Source organism: Eubalaena glacialis, chromosome X (assembly GCF_028564815.1).
Source record: "Eubalaena glacialis isolate mEubGla1 chromosome X, mEubGla1.1.hap2.+ XY, whole genome shotgun sequence".
NCBI lineage: Eukaryota > Metazoa > Chordata > Mammalia > Artiodactyla > Balaenidae > Eubalaena > Eubalaena glacialis.
In genome coordinates this window covers 98,007,250-98,030,294 of record NC_083736.1, presented here as the reverse complement: position 1 = coordinate 98,030,294, position 23,045 = coordinate 98,007,250, and the positions used below count along the sequence as shown (strand labels likewise).

At 39.9% G+C, this 23,045-nt stretch overlaps 1 protein-coding gene across 1 annotated transcript; it reads left to right on the top strand.

Moving 5' to 3' along the window:
* Positions 1-8,445: 8,445 nt before the first annotated feature.
* Positions 8,446-13,586, top strand: SERPINA7 (serpin family A member 7). The gene is made up of 5 exons (XM_061178975.1): positions 8,446-8,452; positions 10,015-10,650; positions 11,719-11,992; positions 12,696-12,843; positions 13,389-13,586. The coding sequence occupies exons 1-5, from the start codon at positions 8,446-8,448 to the stop codon at positions 13,584-13,586; spliced, it is 1,263 nt and encodes a 420-aa protein (XP_061034958.1).
* The last annotated feature ends 9,459 nt before the right edge of the window (positions 13,587-23,045 follow it).

Genomic DNA, 23,045 nt, shown 5'->3' with positions numbered 1-23,045 from the left:
CAGTTAATACTCTATTTCATATTTTAAAGATGCTAAGAAAGTACGTCTCATCACAAGGAAAAAAATTTTTTGTAACTATGTAAGGTGACAGATGTTAACTAGACATTGTGGTGATCATTCATTATGTTGTACACGTGAAACTAATATAATGTTATATGTCACTTAGACCTCAATTTAAAAAATATTTCTTTTAAAGAAGAAGAAAAAAATGCTGAGAGGTCTAGACAAAGCTTCTGGGCCTTTTGATATATTCCCAGGTCCACAGGGAGGGGTGGACCTGCATCGGTCACAGGGGCTGACAGCATAGAGACCCCAGCAAGGCAACCTCCCTGGATTTGGCCACAGTTTCTCTGGAGCAGGAGAGGGAGAAGGAGCAGAGAGTGGGTGAAGCAACTGACTAGGGTGGACAGCTGTTTCCTGGCTAGGACTCCTGGGGGCGTGCAGGGTGGGCCTGTTCAAGCAGAGCCCAGGCTTCCCTGGAAGGGGATGGCAACCAGAAGGCTGCAGCTGCTGTTGCTGCTGCTGTTTGCATTCTGTTATCCTGGCAACGGCTGCCGTAAGGGCACTCTGAATGACAGAGTTTGTAGTAACGCACCCCACACTGTGCCACTCTCCCTTTATTAACTTTAGCTAGATTACCTCTGGTGGGATCTAATTAAGTTTCTAAGGTCTCTTTGGGGCTGCTGGACAAAGTAATCTTGAGGGGTACTACACTTTTTTTCTCTCTTGAAGTTTCAACAACTTGCTGACAGCAGGGTGTTTATTGGCACCAGGGACATAGAGTACAAGTTACTCAGCTTGCGTGACAGCACCATCCCCCCATCTCATTGTTGGAGAGCCCTAAACAGTGGCTAGGATATTGCTTCCCTAGCTTTCTTTGAACCCCTCTGTTGGATCACTTGTCTGACTAGCCGGGTGAGATCTGCCAGGGAGTCAGGCACTAAGGAGGACTAGAAATTGCCCTCAGAGCTGAAAACTTTATATAAAAATACGCTAACACCCTCTAAGAATGCCCCATGGCTTCCTCTAGCATTCCCCAAGACCCATACGCATGGCTGGCAAAGTGCCCCATGGGACTTTTAGACTCTTGCAAATAATCCACTAGCAATCTTTTAATATGCCCTGCGGACTCCGCTAATACCTCCCAAAGGTACTGCGGGGGATCTTCAGGCTTTGTGATTTTCCAGGATAGCATTGTGGTTAATTGACCGCTTGGCTCTCTACATCAATTTGTCAGGAGCTCAGTTGAGCTGGAAAGAAAGCTGATCTGCCAGATGTCAGACTAGCTGCTTAAGACAACAAACCAAAGTGAAAGTAACACTCAAGCCTTACTTAAATCACTTACTGCAATAAGATAAGCAAAAAGCTAAACTGGGGAAAGTGCTGATTCCACTCTTTTCCATTGTGCCCATGGACCAGTACCAGCACAGGGTCAGATGGATGAACACAGACATGGAGATTGTCTCACTGTGGAAGGAGCCCTGAACAAAATGCTCCTGTGGTTTTACGGTCCGAGGAGCTGGAGAACAGGAGAGGGAGAAGAGCTAAGAGCGTAATGAGTACTGATTCAGAGAGGAGAAAAAGTGTCTTCAAGGTTCCTTCCCTCTCCATCCCCCACCCAAGGAGATTTCAGCAGAGGCACCTGAGGAAGGCCTCTGCCCAAGGCACCTGTTAAAAAGGCCCTCAAGTGGAGGCACCCAGGCTAGGAACGCAGCTATGTGTAAGAGCATGGCCAGCCAGGAGAGGCTGATTCCTTGACAGCAACGCCCTCCAGAGACTTCAATGCATTGGTTGAACAAGACATCTGGTGTAGGGAGAGCAATGTTCTCTTGTGAAGTCTGCCAGTTAAAGCCTTTGTAATTGCCTATGGTCAGGCCTGAAAATCACACATAAGTTTTTAACCACGAGCCAGACTCTTCATTTTCATTATATTTTTTAGTGGGTTTTTTTTAAGTGGATGCCCTAGGGCTCAACATACACATCTTAACTTTTTAATATCAGCTTCAGATTTATACTAACTTAATTCCAGTTAGATATACAAACACTACTCTTATATAGCTGTATTCACTTTACCCTATTTTGTGGTATTATTGTTATACATGTTAACTAATAAATGTTACAAACCCAATAATACATTGTTATAACTATTACTTTATATAATTTTATGTTTCTTGAAGAATCTGAGAGGAGAACAAGTACATGTTTATAGCTTTTGTTATATTAACCTTCTTATTTATCATAGCTGGTTCTCTTCATTTGTTCCTGTGAATTCAAGTTACCATCTGGAGTCATTTCCTTAGTCCAATACAGCTTTGCTCCTACCTTCCTCCACTGTGCTGTTTTTGCTAAATATATTACATTTCTATATGTTATAAGCTCTACAATATATTATGTACATATTTTTAATACAATTGCCTTTTAAATCCGTTAAGAAAGGAAAGGAGAGTAAATATGCTTGTATACAGTCTTTTTATAATTACATAGTTACTGTTGCTCTTTCTCTGTGTGTATGTGTGTGTGTGTGTGTATTCAAATTACAATCTGGGGTCACCCATTGTCAGCCTGAAGAACTTCCTTTAGTATTTATTGTACATTGAATCTGTAGATTGCTTTGGGTAGTAGAGTCATTTTCACAATGTTGATTCTTCCAATCCAAGAACATGGTATATCTCTCCATCTATTTGTATCATCTTTAATTTCTTTCATCAGTGTCTTATAATTTTCTGCATACAGGTCTTTTGTCTCCTTAGGTAGGTTTATTCCTAGATATTTTATTCTTTTTGTTGCAATGGTAAATGGGAGTGTTTTCTTAATTTCACTTTCAGATTTTTCATCATTAGTGTATAGGAATGCAAGAGATTTCTGTGCATTAATTTTGTATCCTGCTACTTTACCAAATTCATTGATTAGCTCTAGTAGATTTCTGGTGGCATCTTTAGGATTCTCTATGTATAGTATCATGTCATCTGCAAACAGTGACAGCTTTACTTCCTCTTTTCCAATTTGGATTCCTTTTATTTCTTTTTCTTCTCTGATTGCTGTGGCTAAAACTTCCAAGACTATGTTGAATAATAGTGGTGAGAGTGGGCAACCTTGTCTTGTTCCTGATCTTAGTGGAAATGGTTTCAGTTTTTCACCAGTGAGGACGATGTTGGCTGTGGGTTTGTCATATATGGCCTTTATTATGTTGAGGAAAGTTCCCTCTACAGCAGGTGTGCTAGCAACAAATTCTTTAAGCTTTTGTTTGTCTGGAATGTGTTTATTTCACCTTCATTCTTGAAAGATCACTTTGCTTGATATAGGATTATTGGTTGACAGTTTTTTTCTTTGAGCACTGTATTTTGGCCTCCATTGTCTCTCTCTCTCTCTTTTTTTAAAAAAAAATTGAAGTATAGTTGACATACAAAATTATATGTTTCAGATGTATGACATAGTGATTCAACATTTATATACATTACAAATTAAAAACGACAAGTGTAGCAAACATCTGTCATTGCAATATTATTGACAATTATTGTTACAATAACTTATAATAATGTTATTGCAATATTATTGACAATATTCCCTATGCTGTATATTATATATCTGAGACATTTATTTTATAACTGGAAGTTTGTACCTCTGAATCTCCTTCACCTATTTTGCCCAGTCCCCCACCACTCTCCCTTCTGGTGACCACCAGTTTGTTCTCTGTATCTATGAGTCTGTTTGTTTGTTTATTTATTTATAAAATATTCCACATATAGGTGAGATCATACAGTATTTGTCTTTTCTGACTTATTTCACTTAACATAATATCCTCAGTGTCCATCCATGTTGTTGCAAATGGCAATATTTCATTCTTTTTTTATGGCTGAGTAATATGCCATTGTGTGTATATATCTATATCTATATCTATCTATATATATACCACATATTTATCCATTCATCTATCGATGGATACTTAGGTTGCTTCCATATCTTGGCTATTGTAAATAATGCTGCAAGGAACACTGGCGTGCATGTATCTTTCAAATTAGTGGGTTTTTTCTTTTTCTTTTTCTTTTTTTATAAATACCCAGAGGTGGAATTGCTGGATTGTATGGTAATTCTACTTTTAGTTCTTTGAGGAATCTCCATACTGTTTTCCACAGTGGCTGCACCAATTTACATTCCCACCAACAGTGCACGAAGGTTCCTTTTCTCCATATCCTCACCAACACTTGTTTTTTGCTGTCTTTTTAAAAATTTTTATTGGAGTATAGTTGATTTACAATGTTGTGTTAGTTTCAGGTGTACAGCAAATTGAATCAGTTATGCACATACATATATCCACTCTCTTTAAGATTCTTTTGTTTTTTGTTGTCTTTTTGATAATAGATTTTCTGATAGGTGTGTGGTAATATTTCATTATAGTTTTGAGTTGCATTTCCCTGATGATTAAGGGTATTGAGCAGCTTTCATGTATCTGTTGGCCATCTATATGTCTTCCTTGGAAAAATGTCTATTCAAATTCTCTGCCCAATTTTATTCAGATTTTTTAATATATATTGAGTTGTGTGAGTTTATTATATATTTTAGATGTTAACCCCTCACTGGATATACTATTTGCAGATATCTTCTCCAATTCAGTAGGTTGCCTTTTGCTTTTGTTGATGGTTTCCTTTACTGTGCAAAAACTTTTTAGTTTGATGTAGTACCATTTAGTTATTTTTGCTTTTGTTTCTTTTTCCTGAGGAGACTGATCCAAAAAATGTCACTATGACTGATGTCAAAGAGTGTACTGCCTATGTTTTCTTCTAGGAGTTTTATGGTTTCAGGTCTTACATTTATGTTTTTAAACCACTTTGAGGTTATTTGTGTAGATACTATAAGAAAGTGGTCCAGTTTCATTCTTTTGCACGTGGCTGTTCAGTTTTCCCAACACTATTTATTGAAGACACTGTCTTTTTCCCACTGTATATATATTCTTGGTTCCTCTGTTATAAATTAATCAACCATATAAGGATAGGTTTCTTTCTGGGCTCTCTATTCTGTTCCATTGATATCTATGTGTCTGTTTTTGTGCCAATGTCATATAGTTTTTTTTTAAGTTAATTAATTAATTAATTAATGGCTGTGTTGGGTCTTCATTTCTGTGTGAGGGCTTTCTCTAGTTGTGGCAAGCGGGGGCCACTCTTCATCGCGGTGCGTGGGCCTCTCACTATCGTGGCCTCTCTTGTTGCGGAGCACAGGCTCCAGACGCGCAGGCTCAGTAATTGTGGCTCACGGGCCCAGTTGCTCCGCGGCATGTGGGATCTTCCCAGACCAGGGCTCGAACCCGTGTCCCTTGCATTGGCAGGCAGATTCTCAACCACTGCGCCACCAGGGAAACCTGGTCATATAGTTTTGATTACTATAACTTTGTAGTGTAGTTTGAAATCATGGAGTGTGATACCTCCAGCTTTGTTCTTCTTTCTCAAGATTGCTTTGGCTATTCGGGGTCTTTTGTGCTTTGTACAAATGTTAAGATTATTTGTTCCAGTTTTGTGAAAAAATTTTTGATGAAATTATGAAACTTTGAAATTGATTATCTAGTCTAGCAGGGGTAAAGGCAGCTGAAAGCCCTATAAGGGAATATCAAATGAAATGACAAAGTAATTAAGTGGTCCTCTGAATTATAAGGGAGATACGTATTTTTAGATTTGGTTGAGTTTACTGATATGGCTGCACTTCCTAGAGATTCTGTATTCAATGTGCTAGCTCCAGCAGCTTTACACGGGACCAAAATAATTATTTTAAATATAAGAACTACCATACGACCCAGCAATCCCACTACTGGACATATACCCTGAGAAAACCATAATTCAAAAAGAGGCATGTACCAAAATGTTCATTGCAGCTCTATTTACAATAGCCAGGACATGGAAGCAACCTAAGTGTCCATCAACAGATGAATGGATAAAGAAGATGTGGCACATATATACAATGGAATATTACTCAGCCATAAACAGGAACGAAACTGAGTTATTTGTAGTGAGGTGGATGGACCTAGAGACTGTCATACAGAGTGAAGTAAGTCAGAAAGAGAAAAACAAATACCGTATGCTAACACATATATATGGAATCTAAAAAAAAAAAAGAAAGAAAGAAAATGGTCCAAAGAACCTAGGGGCAAGACGGGAATAAAGATGCAGACCTACTAGAGACTGGACTTGAGGATACGGGGAGGGGGAAGGGTAAGCTGGGATAAAGTGAGAGAGTGGCATGGACATATATACACTACCAAACGTAAAACCAATAGCTAGTGGGAAGCAGCCGCATAGGACAGAGAGATCAGCTCGGTGCTTTGTGACCACCTAGAAGGGTGGGATAGGGAGGGTGGGAGGGAGGGAGATGCAAGAGGGAAGAGATATGGGGACATATGTATATGTATAGCTGATTCACTTTGTTATAATGCAGAAACTGACACACCATTGTAAAGCAATTATACTCTAATAAAGATTTTTTTAAAAAAAAATATGTTTTAGAGAAGATCTTACACATTAACAGTCAATCCATCAATTTCATCTTAGGGAGAATGTTTTTCCAGAAAGGAGAACTGAACAGTAGTCTGGAATGGGAGGGAGGTGGCGTACAGGGACTGTGGAGACTTGGAGTGGGGGAAGAGAATCAAGATAGTAGATGAAGGGGAAGAGAATTAACAGTTTCTGGATCCCTGCTATGTGCCAGGTACTATATAGGAGCTATATATATACCACCTCTAAATTTTACTTGATACTCCTGATAACCACATGATGTGGGGATTGTTATCATTCTACTCTAGAAGAGAGGAAACTTAAGTTCAGGGATGTTAAGTAACTTGCCCCAAATTACACAGTTCTTACATAGCAAAGGCATGACAGGAGCACAGGACTCCAGAGCACAGAACAGGGGAGTCTTGGTTGGGGGGTGGAGGGCTGCCCTTCTCATTTGTGAGCAACAGATCTTGCAGTTGCTACCTGCTAGCAAAGCTCAGCTGAATCAGATACAGCAGAAAATAAGCTGTGCCATTGTCTGACTATGCCGCCAGAGGGCACAACTTTGGAAGTTTTCTTTCTAGACAGTCTGCCTGTTTCGTCTGAAGCAAATACTTATAACTGAAAGAGCAGACTGTGTGTTGTATACCAAGAGTGAGTATGGACTGACCTCAGTGTTGGGAGATCTGAGCTTTCCATTGCATTGCTGCAGGACAAATACACCCATGACCATCCTATATGTGAGGTGTGCCCTCTCCTGTTCGGTTTGGGCAGTGGGTGTCAGGTAGTTGGAAAGATCCTTTGAGTTCAGGACTGATAGCAGCAGTGGGATTTTGAAATCCCATTGTTAAGTGTGGTCATTTCCACACAGTAGGAGCTCTGTCTATGTTTGCTTGAGAAGAAACAATGTCACAGTACAATCACCCTCTATCTAGTCACTGCTTTGTCAAAATCCCCCAGTGGCTTTCTAATGCCCTCTAGGTAAACTGTGCACTATTTAACCTGGCTTCCAAATCCCACCATAGACTGTGGTCTAAGCTTATCTCAAACTAGCTCCTTTTTCCCCAACACTCACCCCAATCTTAACATACACACATCCTTAACGTAGTCCTGAAGCAGTGAGTGCTTGGAATTAGATGCTTCACATCACGCCCTGCACATGGTAAATACTCAATAAGCAGGAGTTTCTACTACTGCTAGACCTAGAAATTGGCAGAGGCAAGGTCGAACTCAGGTCTCCTGACTGAGTCCAGTGCTCTTTGCTCCCACTGCTGTTTGCAGCACACAGTTCGGTACATAGTGAATGCCGAACAATGAAATCTTTGATTCCACTCTCCTTGGCCCCTTCTGTGTTCTCTTTTGGGGTCCCGTGGCACAGGCAATGGCACAGGTGATTTTAGTGACCAGAGGACAGGACTGCTTTCCCCCTGAGCAGACGTAGATGTGTACAGCACCAGAAGTCTAGCGTTGGAAGCTACCTTTGACATCATCTCCTCCAAGCCAATGCATAAATAATTTCTACAGCACCCATTAAAAGAGATTCACCCAGCCTCTGCCTGTGTATATTTTCCCCTCAAAAGGCTGCTGATCCCAGCACTGTTATGCCGTGATGGGGAAAATAGTCTTTGCCTTGCTGCCTTTTGGCACGTTTGCCCTTGGTTCTCATCCTGCCTGGTGAAAAGACACATTTCCTAGCATGAACATGGGCCCTGCCTGCTCTGACAATCTTCTTCCTCTCTTGTTATAGATGAAGAATGTGGCAGCAAAGCAATCATTCAAAGTTCCATCCTTATCATTTTTCACTTTGTTCTTTTTGGCCTTGGTTTTGTACACCAGCTTTGAAACTATCACCCCAGGGCTAATGCCTGGGGTTAATGAGTAACTAAGAACACTCTACTTTTGCAATACAGGGCATGTTATAAAAATGGAAAGATTTTGCTTTCTGAGACATGCAAGTGGCTTCTTGGGCATGTGCTGTAAGTACTTTTTTTCTCTTTTGGAACCTTGAGCATCTCTATCAGCAAGACAGAATCCCAAATAACCATGAGCTCCAAATTCTTAACTCTAGAGGCCAAGGTCTAAGTGTGATCATCTTATAATTGACCTCCTACCAGCCTCTGCGACTTTTTCAGAAAAAGGACTTTGGTGACAATGTGGAAATTGGATAGAGGGGTAGAAGAAGGGGGATTGGAGTGGGAGAGATTGAAGGTCGTGTGACCTGCTAGGAGCTGGTGAAGTAGTTCAGTCCATGAACTGAGGCAGTGGCAGTAGAAAGGGAGAGAAAGGAACAGTTTTGAGAGTTATTTAGAAGGTAGTACTCATAAGGCATCATGACTCATTAGATGTGGGGAATGAGAATGAAGAAGCCCCTAGGATGACTCCCAGGTTTCTGGCATGGGAGCCTCAATAGACAGTGATGTGGAATGAAGATGAAGGAGCAGCCTTGAGGGTGAAAAAGATGATGCGTCTACTTTAGGAAACTGAGATTTCCAAATTGAAACTGAGTTATGTGTGGAACATTCTGGTGGCTATATACAGTAGGCAGCTGGACAAATGGCTGAGAACACAGGAGTACACTCTGCAATACAGTATGTAGTTTTGTGCAATGGCAGTTTAGTTCCTGGAAGTGGATGAGATCACTCAGGAAGAGAATGGAGGGCTATCTCTTCCTTCCTATCACTCATGTCCATGGTCACTGGATTCCACAGCTGACTCCCTTTCTCTGCTGCCTCGTACTCTTACAGGCTCGGAGAATCTTACATCATATTTTCTGGCTTCTGCTCTAATAATTAAAAAAAAACCTGAATGAGTTTAAGAATAATAGTGATAAGATGTCTTGCAACTTAAATATGACTCTTTAGATGATACTGATGGTGAAAGAGATCTGAAATGCAAGAACTATACTTTCATCTTCCTGTTGTTTAGAAATATTCCTGTGACTTCCATATGTTGCATGAATGCATTAATTTCAGATCATGACCTTGTACATGGCTCCATAAACTACCACCATTCCATTCCAATTAAACATATCTTGTGAAAATTATTCTCCTTTTGTCTTTTATCCAAAGAAAAGTACAAGTATTCTCTCATCTCATCTCTCATAGATTTTACCTTAAGAAAAACACCAAATTAAAAAAATTTTAAAATTCTTATCTATAAAAAATAATGTAAGCAGAGAGAGTGCTAATTTTATCTAAAGAGTCTTCCTTCTCCAAAAGGTTGCCTCTGGTTCAAATAAAAAGTAATTCAATTTCCATACATTTGATTTATTCCCAGAGTTTTCATATGTCACTATTACATCTGAATGACAGTCCTTGCCATTATTTCTGTGGCCCCAGGAGGCCACCTATTTCCTGCTCCTATTAGATGTGCCATCAGTTTTTCAGGGGAGAAAGGCCTCCCCACAGGCCCTGGTGAGCACACCAGTAGATATTTTCTACAGTTTTACTAATCATGATGGGTGAATATTATGTGTTTCTGGTTCAGAGTTTTCATCCAGCTAAGATCCCCAATGGTTTTCTCACCTCATCTCTTATAGATTACCCTCCTTCCAAAATGCCACTGTTCTTCTATCTGGTTCTCTTGGTACTTGGGCTTCATTGTGCACCACCTAACAGCTGTGAAGGCAAAATAACCTCCTGCCTTTCCCCCCAACAAAATGCCACTCTCTATAAGATGTCATCTATCAATGCTGACTTTGCATTCAACCTGTACCGGAGGTTCACAGTGGAGACTCCAGATCAGAACATCTTCTTTTCCCCTGTGAGCATCTCTGCAGCTTTGGCCATGCTCTCTATTGGGGCCTGCTCCAGCACCCAAACTCAAATCCTGGAAAGCTTGGGGTTTAACCTTACAGACACCCCAATGGCAGAGATCCAGCAGGGCTTCCAGTACCTGATCTGTTCACTGAATTTTCCAAAGAAGGAGCTGGAATTACAGATGGGAAATGCCCTTTTCATTGGGAAGCAGCTGAAACCACTGGCAAAGTTCTTGGATGATGTCAACAACCTCTATGAGACTGAAGTCTTTTCTACAGACTTCTCCAATGTTTCTGCAGCCCAGCAGGAGATCAATAGTCACGTGGAGAGGAAAACCAAAGGGAAAATTGTGGGCCTCATCCAAGACCTCAAACCAAACACCATTATGGTTCTGGTGAACTATATTTACTTTAAAGGTAAGGTTCTAAGATGTCCATTTCTAGTTCAGTGTTCCAATAATTTAATGGGGCACTTGGGGAAGCTCGAGGTGTCTTCTCACTGGCATCAGTAGGTGTCCCTCATACTACAGTGACCTGCTTCACTGGACATAGCTGTGTGTAGTTTTGGATCTTCCAGGAGGGACACACAGCTCGTGGATGAGCCCAGGAAATTTCTAGGGAGAGGGAACTTTCAGAGAGGTTAGTTACAGTGGTATGAACACCTTGCTCACATCTAGCTACAGAATCATGGTTTCCAAAAGATTTGGTGAGGTGAGACAAGCTTGCACTTGGCAGGTAAACAGAATTAGTTTTGAACCTTAAAGTGACCCTCACTTGCTGTTCATTCTTGGGCATGTTACATAAAGACCTCTATCATGTACTATGTACCCACTATATACTAAGCACCATGCTACATGTGTGGTTTACACACATTGTCTCATCTAATCTTCACAAGTGCCCAGGTTCACACAGTTAATAAGTTTCAGAGCTGGTATTCCCACCCAGGTTTGTCTGATTCTAAAGCTGGTGCTTGTAACAACAAGAATCATGTGACTCTTTCCTGAAGGTGCTGTGCCCAAATGATTTCTGCTGGTTCTACAGCACATGTCAGCCACGTTTGGTGGAGGAGTGAACGATTCTTGGCCACAAATCACACACTTGTAGACGGATAAAACGGCAGAACAGATCTGTTGTCTCATTTCACCCTGTGTGTTGGATGTGCTTATGCCTTTTTACGGAAGAGGAAACTGTGGCTCTGATGGGTTTAGTGTAAGTATAGTGGTTCTGAACACAGATGGAACATCTGTTGAACATGGAGTCTAACAACCCTGGGTGTGACTCCTGGCTCTGCCACCAGCTACCTGGGAGAACATGTAAAGTCACTTTCTCTCCCTGATTCTCAGTTACTCATTTGTAAAACTGGTTGACAGAAGGTACCTACCTCTGCGGTGGTATTAATTACTAGATTAGATGACTGATAGAGAAGTTCATATTGGCACAAATACTGGTTTTAAACAAACAACTCTCTTCTCTTTGTATTTTAAGCCCAGTGGGCAAATCCTTTTGATCCATCCAAGACAGAAGAGGGTTCCAGTTTCTTAGTGGACAAGACCACAACAGTGCAAGTGCCCATGATGCACCAGATTGAACAATACTATCACCTGGTGGATACAGAGCTGAACTGCACAGTGCTGCAAATGGACTACAGCAAGAATGCTCTGGCACTCTTTGTCCTTCCCAAGGAGGGCCAGATTGAGTGGGTGGAAGGGGCCATGTCATCTAAAACACTGAAGAAGTGGAACCGCTTACTGCGGAAGGGGTAAACATCTTAGATGATGTGAGAAGTGGAGGGTGGGCATAATGGCACAGAGACCGAATTCAGCAGAAATCCAGAGGCAGGAGAATCACTCTGAACCACTTAAGAGCTGTGTGTTGATCACTACAGTATAGTGAGGACATACTCTTTGCCAATCCCTTTGTTGGGCACTTTACATACTTTATTTCATCTAAGCACATCAACAAACCTGCAAAGGAGATAGTATTACAGGCATTTTTCACATGAAGAAATCAGGACTAGAAAAATAAAATGAACTATCCAAAGTCAGTCAGCTAGTAAATTGGTGCCTTCCCAGAGTCCAAGTGGAGCTTGGGGAATGGGTAGGATATTGATAGATATTTCATACTGAGCTGGAAGTGCTAGATGGAAGACCATGAAATTCCCCCTGGTACTACCCATTGACATTCATGCCACTGGCTTCCCAACCTTCATGAACACCCCCAGAGATTATAAGTGGGTCACATCTTCCAACTTCCATTGTTGCAGTCCCAAATGGGCTGAACCAGAGAGTATTCCTTCCAGGATAACTTCTGAGGTTTTGGTGCCACGTGTTGACCTGCATAGTAGTGGTTGTCAATACCTAGGAGAGGAGCAGCACCCAATACAATAACATGGAGACAGAGAGGGAGGGAATCATGAGCTTGGTGTGCTAATAGCCATATGTCCCCTTCCCCTTTCTCCACAGGTGGATTGACTTGTTTGTTCCAAAGTTTTCCATTTCTGCCACATATGACCTTGGAGCCATCCTTTTGAAGATGGGCATCCAGGATGCCTTTGCTGACACTGCTGATTTTTCTGGACTCACAAAGGACAATGGTCTTAAACTTTCCAATGTAAGTTGGTAAATTAGAGTCCTTTAATATCCTTTAGATGTAAGGGCCATTGAGAGTCAGTTAATGCAACTCTCTCATTTTATCAGTGATGATTCTGAAGCCTGTAGAGGCAGAATGACTTCTCCTAAGCCAGGTTTACTCCAGGGCCATTCTCATTACCCCCAAACAAGTCATTGTAACAGTTACTTCCATCCTTGACCTTCATGTCCTAAATGATTCTGTTAGAAGAACTTAATCATCAGAATTGACTCTGATGTGATACAGTTCTTGAGGAGGTGGTGGGGGCAGGGGACAGCTTAATAAGTGACTTCTAGAGGCAGAAAGCCATGGAAAGAGTGGTGGTTCCTTGACAGCTAGCTCTAAAATCACCAGAGAGTCATTAACTACACTTAGACAAATGTCCTTCATATTCAAGCACCATCAACATAATACAGTAAAGGGGTGGCCCCATCCTTCCTTCTTCTTCCCTGCTTCTAAACTGTTCCAAAGATGTTTCCTGTTTCTTCAGGGGATCAGCAGTGTTTATTCTCCCCCCCACTCCACAGGCTGCCCACAAGGCTGTGCTGCACATTGGTGAAAAGGGAACTGAAGCTGTCCCTGAAGTCAGATTTCTGAATCAGCCTGAAATAACTCTTCTTCATCCTATCATCCAGTTTGATAGATCCTTCCTGTTGTTGATATTGGAGAAAAACACCAGGAGTATTCTCTTTCTAGGGAAAATTGTGGACCCAACAGAAGTGTAGTTGGGAAAGAGGTTGTTGGCTAATTGCATGTGCTTATTGCAATGAGAAATAAATAAATAGTATAGCCTGATGTGATCGATGTGGGCTTGGATGTGCTTTCCTTTGTACAGGGGTGGAGACTGGACCCTAGCCGAACTGCATTGGGTGTGAAAGAGGCCACTCTAATGTTCAGATAGTCAATGAGTGACTCATTACCCAAAGCACAAGAAGGCCCCATGTCAATGCATTCCTCTTTGTCAGAACCCCAGTTAGTTAGCTCCCAGTTAGTTAGCTCCAAGGAATTTTACTGGGCTGACAAATGTCTTGTCTTCTGCCCTCTTGGAGAATAGTTGAAATGCAGGTCAGGTCCTCCTAACCCATTATTTTCATAATAAGTACAATGAATATTAAGCAACATAAATGCAGTAGATTATATATGAACTTCTCAACCTCCTTCCTCCCACCCCATCAAAATTGTTCTCTGTGTTCTTGCCAGAACTGCCATTGGTGGGTTGTAAAAAGGTGTTTTCACTACAGGGCTGAGTCACAGACTGAGAGCTACTGCTAGGGATGTCGCTTTTGTGACCTAACAAGCATGGGACAAAAAAGCAAGAAAGACAGAGATGAACTTCACTGTACAAGCCCACCTTGCCCCTAAAAAAGTTTCCTTATTGATAAGCTATAAGCTGGCAGTGGAGAAGGAAAGTGATTCATTCATATTATATCTCATGGCCCTTCCTTTTCTGTATTCTAATCAGACTCCTTTCCAAATGTTGTACCTTGGTCTCACTTGCTCAAGTATAAATCTCCTGGTTAGTTTCACTGAAGTTTGATACCTCCCTATCCTCAGATCCTTCAGCAATTTTCCCTTGTCTGTTCATGCCCTTCTACCCCCATCCACCAAACTAGACTTCATCTCAGACAATACGTATTCAAATCTCCAATATTAGATAGAATTCAGTACACATAAATAGTACAATGACTGTTAATGATGTACTGTCTGAAATTCCAGCCCTAAGGCGAAACTCTTCAGTGACAGGGAAATAATAACAAATGCATAAGTGCTTTTGCAGATATTGTGCTTCCAGATTGAAATAAATATATATGTTTAGAAAAGTATGTAGCCCACAAACATTCTAGTGTTTTATTAGACAATTTGCATGGAGGTTTGCTTACTCCTGGGTATAGTTTGCATTTTGGCTTTATGGATAAGAAACTGGAAGCCCAGGGAGGGAAAGTGATTTATAGCACAGAAAAGTCATCACTAACATGCAGTTTGGTTTCACTGAAGTTACAATACAATCCTGGCTCTGCTACTTATACTGTTTTGTGATCTTGGACAAGGTACTTAAACCTTGCACCTTGTTTTCCTCATCTGTAAAATGGGAACACTAATAATATTCGTGTCAGCAGGATTTTGTGAACATTCCTTGCTACAGAATATGTAATGTTCTCATCACAGAGTCAGACATCTGATAAAAAGCCTTGTAAATATTAATTGTTTTTCCTGTTGGTCAACATCAGCCAGGAGCCTAGTGTCAGAGCCAAGGTTGTAGTGTGGGTCTCCTGGTTTGCAGATTTATGTTCTCTGGCACAGACCCTACATCCAGAGGCCAGAGTTAATGTTATACAGGCACCTTCCTAAACCTCCCCAAATGAATTGGATCAGAGGTTGTTCTTGGAGGAATATCAGTTTCTCCAGGGGGAAGTCGGGAATTACCAAGACACTGTCTTTCAAGCAGAGACTAAATCTCATTCAATCAGTCATTCCTGTAGCCAGATCATGAAGAACTACCACTATTAACCATATAAATCTCAGCTTATTCTAGCAAACTAGGACTAGAAGATAACTTCCTTAATTTCATAAATGTTAACCATAAAATACCTATACCAATATTTCAGTAGCAAAAGTTCACAGCAGAATTTTTACTAAATTGGGAAAAAGACAAGTATTTTCTCTATCATTGTTTCTATTAAACATTATACTGGAGGTCCTAGTGAATACAGCAAGATAAGAAAAAGAAGTACACATTATAAAAAATGTAGTGGAAAGGAGGAAACAAATCTCCCTACACAGAAAAACCAAGAAAAATCTATGGGTAAACTCGTAGAACAAAAGGGAGAAAACTTGTTGGGGGACAGGGTACAAAAGAGTAGTGGCATACATTGCACGAAGTTCATCAGCTCTGTTTTCCTTTCTCCATTATAATAGAATCATAGCCACAAGGCTTCCCTGATATACTGCATTTCCTAGCCTCCCTTACAACTAAGTGTGACCATGAGACTAAGTTCTCATTAATGGAATATGAGTGTAGGTGTGGTGTGACATTTACTGGTCAGGGCATTACAATAGTTGGGTACCTCCTTCACTCTTTTTCCATCTCCTTTGAACTGGTTTGTGGACTTACTTATGATCTAGTTTGACCACCAAGCAGATGAAGAGCTTTTTGGCAGTGTGGTGTAATGTATGTGCCTCTTTTCAGAATATTTTAAATGCCAAAAAAATTTAGGATTGCAAAGGCCATCAGTAACATTGAAATATAATTATAAAAATAATACAATTGAAATGACTGATACAGTAATATGTATGCTTCCACCACAACATATTAATTAATAAGATTTTGTAACTGGTATAATAAATACATTCTTTCCAAAGTAATCGGAAGTATAAGTGCTTTGAAATTATGTGAACTTTGTTTGTGACAAAATCACAGGTACCGTTGCCACTACTGTGGTTTGTGGCCCACAGTTATAAATGAACAAAATGCTAAATTTTGGTTGGAGGCTGGCAAAATTAAAGATGAATTTTTTTCATAAACAAATTTACAGATTCTCAGAATTTTGTCCTTAGACATCCTTGAAGTTTCTTTGGACTCCAGGTTAAAAATTCTGCCTTTGCAGAAAAACAGGATGGAAAAGACCTGATATCTAAATACCCACATGGAAGAGAGGTGGCCACTGACCTAAAATTCTTATCCCAGATGATTAGGTGACCAGAAATAATTTTCTGTCTTCTTTAAGAATTAGACTTATTGCTGAGTCTATTTACTAATCAGGCTGCCATAACTATACTACAAACTGATTGGCTTAAAAAATAAATTTATTTTGTCACTGTTCTGGAGGCTAGAAGTCTGTGATCAAGGTGATGGCAAATTCCATTTCTGTTGAAATCTTTCTTCCTAGCTGAAGCCTTTGTGCTATGTCCTCTCATGGCTTTTCCTCCCATGCATACATGTGTGTGGAAAGAGCAAGTGAGCTCTCAGGTATCTCTTCTTATAAGGATACTAATCTTATCAGATCACGGTCCCACTCTGGTCACGTCATTTAACCTTAATTAATTCCTTAGTCCGTATATAGCCACACTGAGGGGGGGGGGTAGGGCTTCAATGTATGAATGGGGGGAGCAAATACATTCAGTCCATAACACTAGCCTTATTCCAAGTCATACAGAAATTGGTAGCACTAGTGGAGATGTTGCCGGTTATATTCTCCAGGAAGCAGACAGAGTTCATCATACAGGATGTTTACAGGGAGTTTCTTTGTGACTGATGCAATTAAATGGATGGGCCTTCACACACCCACCTCAATCAGTCATTGAATATGGGCCAGACATCTCTCTACAGCTGAGGCTATCCTATAAAGGTCTAAAGCTGAAGACTTTCTACTGACAGGACACCTAGAATCTGGAAAAACAAGTTCTTTCCCTGAAGAGGAATATGTATGGTACATCTCCATGTCCAACACAATCTATTTCTTATGCTGCTTAAATCTACTTCTTCATATAAGTCCAAGAAGCAGATCCTCCAGAGTCCTCCACTATCTGTTCTAGATTCCTATTCTTCTCAGCTGGCCTCTGTACCTCACTTCGTGACATGACTGAGACCCTCATCCCTGACAAGTCTTGAACACTTCTCTGGCCAAGGTTGCTACATATGTCTATTTCCCATCAAAACTGGTCAAAGGAGTATCAAAAGGCACCATGTGGATTGCTTGGTGCCAAGCATATTCAGCTTGCTCCCACTGTGTAACAACATTTCTTCCTCCTTCTGATAGAGAGGGTCAATTGCCTTTGCCTCAGATGGTGTAATAGTCTGAATCCATTTTTTAATGCTTGATTGCTAACATCTTCTAAGCCTCACCCCTCCCTATTCCCCTTGTGTACCACATCTGGGCAAGCTTATAAGAAACTAAGGTGTTCCCTCCTTTAGTGCTGATGGGAGGTTCAAATCACACAAGCATGCACAAAAGAATCTCCATACCCTACTCACCATAAAACCCCAAGCCAGTTTCATTTCCCTGATCTCTGAAGTCATTTTTGGACCAGCATAAGAAACCAGCTCTTTTGAAAAATCCTTACTATGTAAGTAATAAGACTTTAACACGTGTGTGTGTGTGTGTGTGTGTGTGTGTGTGTGTTTACCAGTCTTGACGTCTGAAACAAATTTTGAGCAGGGGTCCATTTTGTGTCTGTAAGGATGGCAGCAACAGATGGTGACTCCTCTTGTTGTTTGCTATTCCCTGAACAAAAGAATCCTGAAGTGTCCATGCAACATCCATAGCTTATAGTACAATGGGACTCTTGCTGGTTTTCATGGGAGAAGTGTTTGTCTTTTGGGGATCATGACCTGCAACCCTAAAGAGCCCAGAGTTGTAGGAACAGAAAGAAAAATTTCATCTCTGGACTGCCTTTAGATACAAGACTACAACATCAACTCTTCCCTGGATCTCTGCTCTGTTAGCATGCCCTGCAGATTTTGGACTTGCCAGCTTCCACAATTATGTGATCCAATTCCATAAAATCAATCAATGAATCTCATATACATTATATGTGTTGCTCATTTCCAGCTGAGGCCTCACTAAAGTCACCTTAATGTCCATATTTCTAGATTTCACTCTAAAACTCTTCCAGCCTCTACCCATTACCCAGTTCCAAAGCCACTTCCACATTTTTAGGTATTTGCTATAGCAGCACCCTATTTCTCACTAACAAAACGTCTTAGTCTGCTTGGGCTGCCATAACAAAATGTCATCAATTGGGTGGCTTACATGACAGAAATTTATCTTATCATAGTTTTAGAGGCTAGGAGTCCCAGATCAAGGTGCAGTAGGAATTATTTCTAACAAGTATTAGCCTCCTGCCTTATAGATAACCACCTTCTCACTCTATCCTGACATAGACTTTCTCAGTGTGTGTGTGTGTGTGTGTGTGTGTGTGTGTGTAGATAGATCTCTCTCTCTTCTTCTTCTTGTAAGGCCCCCAGTGTTATCAGATTAGGACCTCACTCTTATGGCTTCATTTTTAGCTTAATTACAGTCTAAAAGCTCTATCTCCATATACCGTCACATTGTGGATTAGGGTTTCAGCACATAAAATTTGGAGGGACACATAGGAGTGGTCCTGCAGCATTTAAAATGCCAACAGTATACTTCTGGACTCTAAATAGAAAGACTTCGGGCTGAAAAAGTCTTCAAGAAAAAAGGCTCATTACTATTTACAATAGCCAGGACATGGAAGCAACCTAAATGTCCATCAACAGAGGAATGGATAAAGAATATATGGTACATATATACGATGGAATATTACTCAGCCATGAAAAAGAACGAAATAATGCCATTTGCAGCAACATGCTTGGACCTAGAGATCGTCATACTGAGTGAAGTAAGTCAGACAGAGAAAGACAAATATCATATGACATCACTTATAAGTGGAATCTAAAAAAAAATGGTATAAATGAACTTATTTACAAAACAGAAATAGAGTCACAGATGTAGAAAACAAACTTATGATTACTAGGAGAAAGGGGGAAGGATAAATTGGGAGACTGGGATTGACATATACACATTACTATATATAAAATAGATAACTAGTAAGGACCTACTGTATAGCACAGGGAACTCTTCTCAACACTCTGTAATGACCTATATGGGAAAAGAATCTAAAAAAGAGTGGATATATGTATATGTGTAACTGATTTACTTTGCTGTACACCTGAAACTAACACAACATTTTAAATCAGCTATACTCCAATAAAAATTTTTAAAAAGTCTCATTAAGTCTCTTCAGTTAGAGAGAAAATGGTAGAATAGAAAACCTTAAAAGCCCATTCTTCCACAAAAATAGTAAACTGGCAAAACCTGTCAGAATCAACTTTACTAAACTCTGGAAAGTTATTAATATATACACACCTAACATAGGAGCACCAAATATATAAGACAGTTATTAGCAGACCTAAAGGGAGATATTGACAACAACACAATAATAGTAACAGACTTTAACATGCCACTTACATCAATGGATAGATCATCCAGACAGAAAGTCAACAAAAAAACTTCAGCCTTAAATGAAATACTAGAGCAGATGGGCTAATAGATATATACAGAAAATTCCAAAATGCTCAGGCCCAGATGGCTTCACTGTCAAATTCTACCAAATTTTTACAAAAGAATTAAAATGAATTATTCTCAAACTTTTGCAAAAATATAGAAGAAGAAAGAACACTTCCTAACTTATTCTATTAGGCCAGTATTACCTTGATACCAAGGCCAGACAAAGACTTCACACACACACACACAAAACAACAAATACCAATATCATTTATAGATATAGATGCAAATATCCTCAACAAAATACTAGTAGGGTGAACCCGGCAACATATATTTATTTATTTATTTTTGGCTGTGTTGGGTCTTCATTTCTGTGCGAGGGCTTTCTCTAGTTGCGGCGAGCAGGGGCCACTCTTCATCGCGGTGCACGGGCCTCTCACTGTCGCGGCCTCTCTTGTTGCGGAGCACAAGCTCCAGACATGCAGGCTCAGTAGTTGTGGCTCACAGGCCTAGTTGCTCTGCGGCATGTGGGATCTTCCCAGACCAGGGCTCGAACCTGTGTCCCTTGCGTTGGCAGGCAGATTCTCAACCACTGTGCCACCAGGGAAGCCCCCCAGCAACATATAAAAAGTATTATACACCATGCCCATGGGAGATTTATCCCAGGAAAGCAATGGTGATTCAACATACAAAACTCAATATAATACAGTATATTAATAGAATGAATTAAAAAAGCACAATATCATTTCAATAATTGAAGAGAAAGTGTTTGAAAAATTAAACACACTTTCATGATATAAACAATCAACCAGGTAGGAATAAAAGGGAACTTCCTCAACATAATAAAGGACATTTGTTAAGAACCCAAGGCCAATACCATACTCAATAGTGAGAAACTGGCAGCATTTCTCCCCAAATCAGGAAAAAGACAAGGATGCCCAATATCACCACTTATATTCAATATTTTACTGGCATTTATATCCAAAGCAATTAGGCAAGAAAAATAAATAAGTATACTACAGATTGGAAAGGAGGAAAAATTATTTCTATTTGTAGATGAAAACCCTTAAGAATCCATAGGATACTACTGAAACTAATAAAGAAGTTCAGCCATATTGTAGGATATAAAGCAACATACAAAAATCAGGTCTATATCTATATACTAGCAATAAATAATCTTAAAGGAAATTAAGAAAACAATTCATTTACAAAAGCATCATAAAGATTTAAATATTTAGGAATAAATTTAACTAAAGAAATGCAAGACTTGCACATTGAAACTATACAATATTGTTGAAAGAAATTAAAGAATACATAAATTAATGGAAAGTCATCCGGGGTTCATGGATTAGAAGACTTAATATTGTTAAACTGGCATTACTCACCCAATATGGATCCACAGATTAAATGTAATCCTAGTCAAACTTCCAACCACTTTTTCTTGCAGAAATGGAAAAGCTGATCCTAAAATTCATAAGGAAGTACAAGGGACCCTGAGTAGCCAAAAAATCTTGAAAAAGAACAAAGATGTAGAAATTACACTTACTGATTTATAAACCTATGCCAACCTATAGTAATCAAAGCAGTGTGGTACTGGTATTGATAGACATGTGGATCAATGGAGTAGAATTTAATTCTAGAAATAAACCCATACATCTATGGTGAGTTGATTTTTGGCAAGGGTCCCAAGACCATTCAATGAGAAATTATAGTCTGTTTGACACATGATGTTGTGACAACTGGATATCAACATGAAAAAGAATGAAGTTGGACCGTTATATCACACCATATACAAAAATTAACTTCAAATAGAAAAGGTTCTAATTAACTCAAGTAGATAAAGGTCTTTGAAAGGCTTATTAAGACTTCATTTAAACTGATATACTCAGTCTTTCAGCAAAGATCAGATTATAGCTGTTTCCTTCTCACCCAACCCAACAGATTTAGATGGCCTTAATTAAGAAAAGAGGTTGGCAGAGAGTGAGGAAGCAAAGAAATAAGGTAGACTTAATTGTGTCTAGGAAAAAAGTTGGATATGGTTGCTGTCATATGGGACTGAATGAGTGCAAATAGACTGAAAGCTTATTGAGTTTTGAGGCAATTGCATTGACAGAGAAACCACAAACTTGTTGTAAAAGAGTTTATGACTGTATGGTCTGGTCCCCAAACCTGTACCATCAGGAAGAGGGGTGTGGAAAATTGTGTATCCACCAAGGAAGGAAATATCCCCCAAACCCACTTGAGATATTACTATGGATAGCAATGGACAAGGGAGTTTCTCACAGGGAGAAGATTCACTATCTAATCAGGGAACCTCCCTCACTACCAGGGCAGAGTGTCTTCAGACCTGATCAGTAAGATTCCATCATTGCTATGAACAAGTGATCACAATATATCTTTCATTCCTCCATTTTTATAATGGAAGTTTTTATTCAGCTTACTCTGTCCCTATTCTACCATTGTCTATTGGGGACGTGGGAGAGACTGATAATTTAACTTTTAGTTCAAAAGTATCTACATGTGGACCTGATGGAGAGGACTGCACATCACCCAGAGATCCTGGATTTTGAACTGAATGTAGTAACTGTTTAGAACATTGGCTTATCTTCTTTGGAGAGGGAGTCAGTATATTCTAGATGTGAGAAGGAAGATGCATACAGATATATATAGCTAAGGAAACACTGTAGATGAGAGAATAAAGGCTCAGGGGCTTAAAGAACTTTCCCAAACTTAAATGGCTTTTTTAGTGTTGAGACAGGATTCTTACTGCCATCTCACTCTGGAGCCTTTGCTCTTGGCTAGGACATTACTTGTCTCCTGGAAAAATAGTAGAAATAAGGGCATTGCCAGCAGTACTGGTATTTGTACAGTTACTTCCTGCTACAGCAGGAGGCCACCCACAGGTAAATAGAAAGCAATAAGCAAAAGCAGTCAGAATGCTTCATCATTTTTCAACATTTCCAAGAAGTTAGTTGGAAAGTTGGAACTTGGAATTAAAGGCCCAGAAGCAGAGGGGGACCCACAAACCTTCTTGATGCATTCATTCATTAATTCAACAGACATAAATGGAGGGCCTATCATGTGCCAGGATCTGTTCCAACAAAACAAAACAAAAATATTCATGGAGATTACAATCCAAGTGTGGAAAGACTGACA

Excerpts from the sequence above, each read along its gene's own strand:
- SERPINA7 (XM_061178975.1), top strand. Across the intron at positions 10,651-11,718 it reads GAACTATATTTACTTTAAAG|CCCAGTGGGCAAATCCTTTT; the intron begins GTAAGGTTCTAA and ends TTGTATTTTAAG. Across the intron at positions 11,993-12,695 it reads AACCGCTTACTGCGGAAGGG|GTGGATTGACTTGTTTGTTC; the intron begins GTAAACATCTTA and ends CTTTCTCCACAG.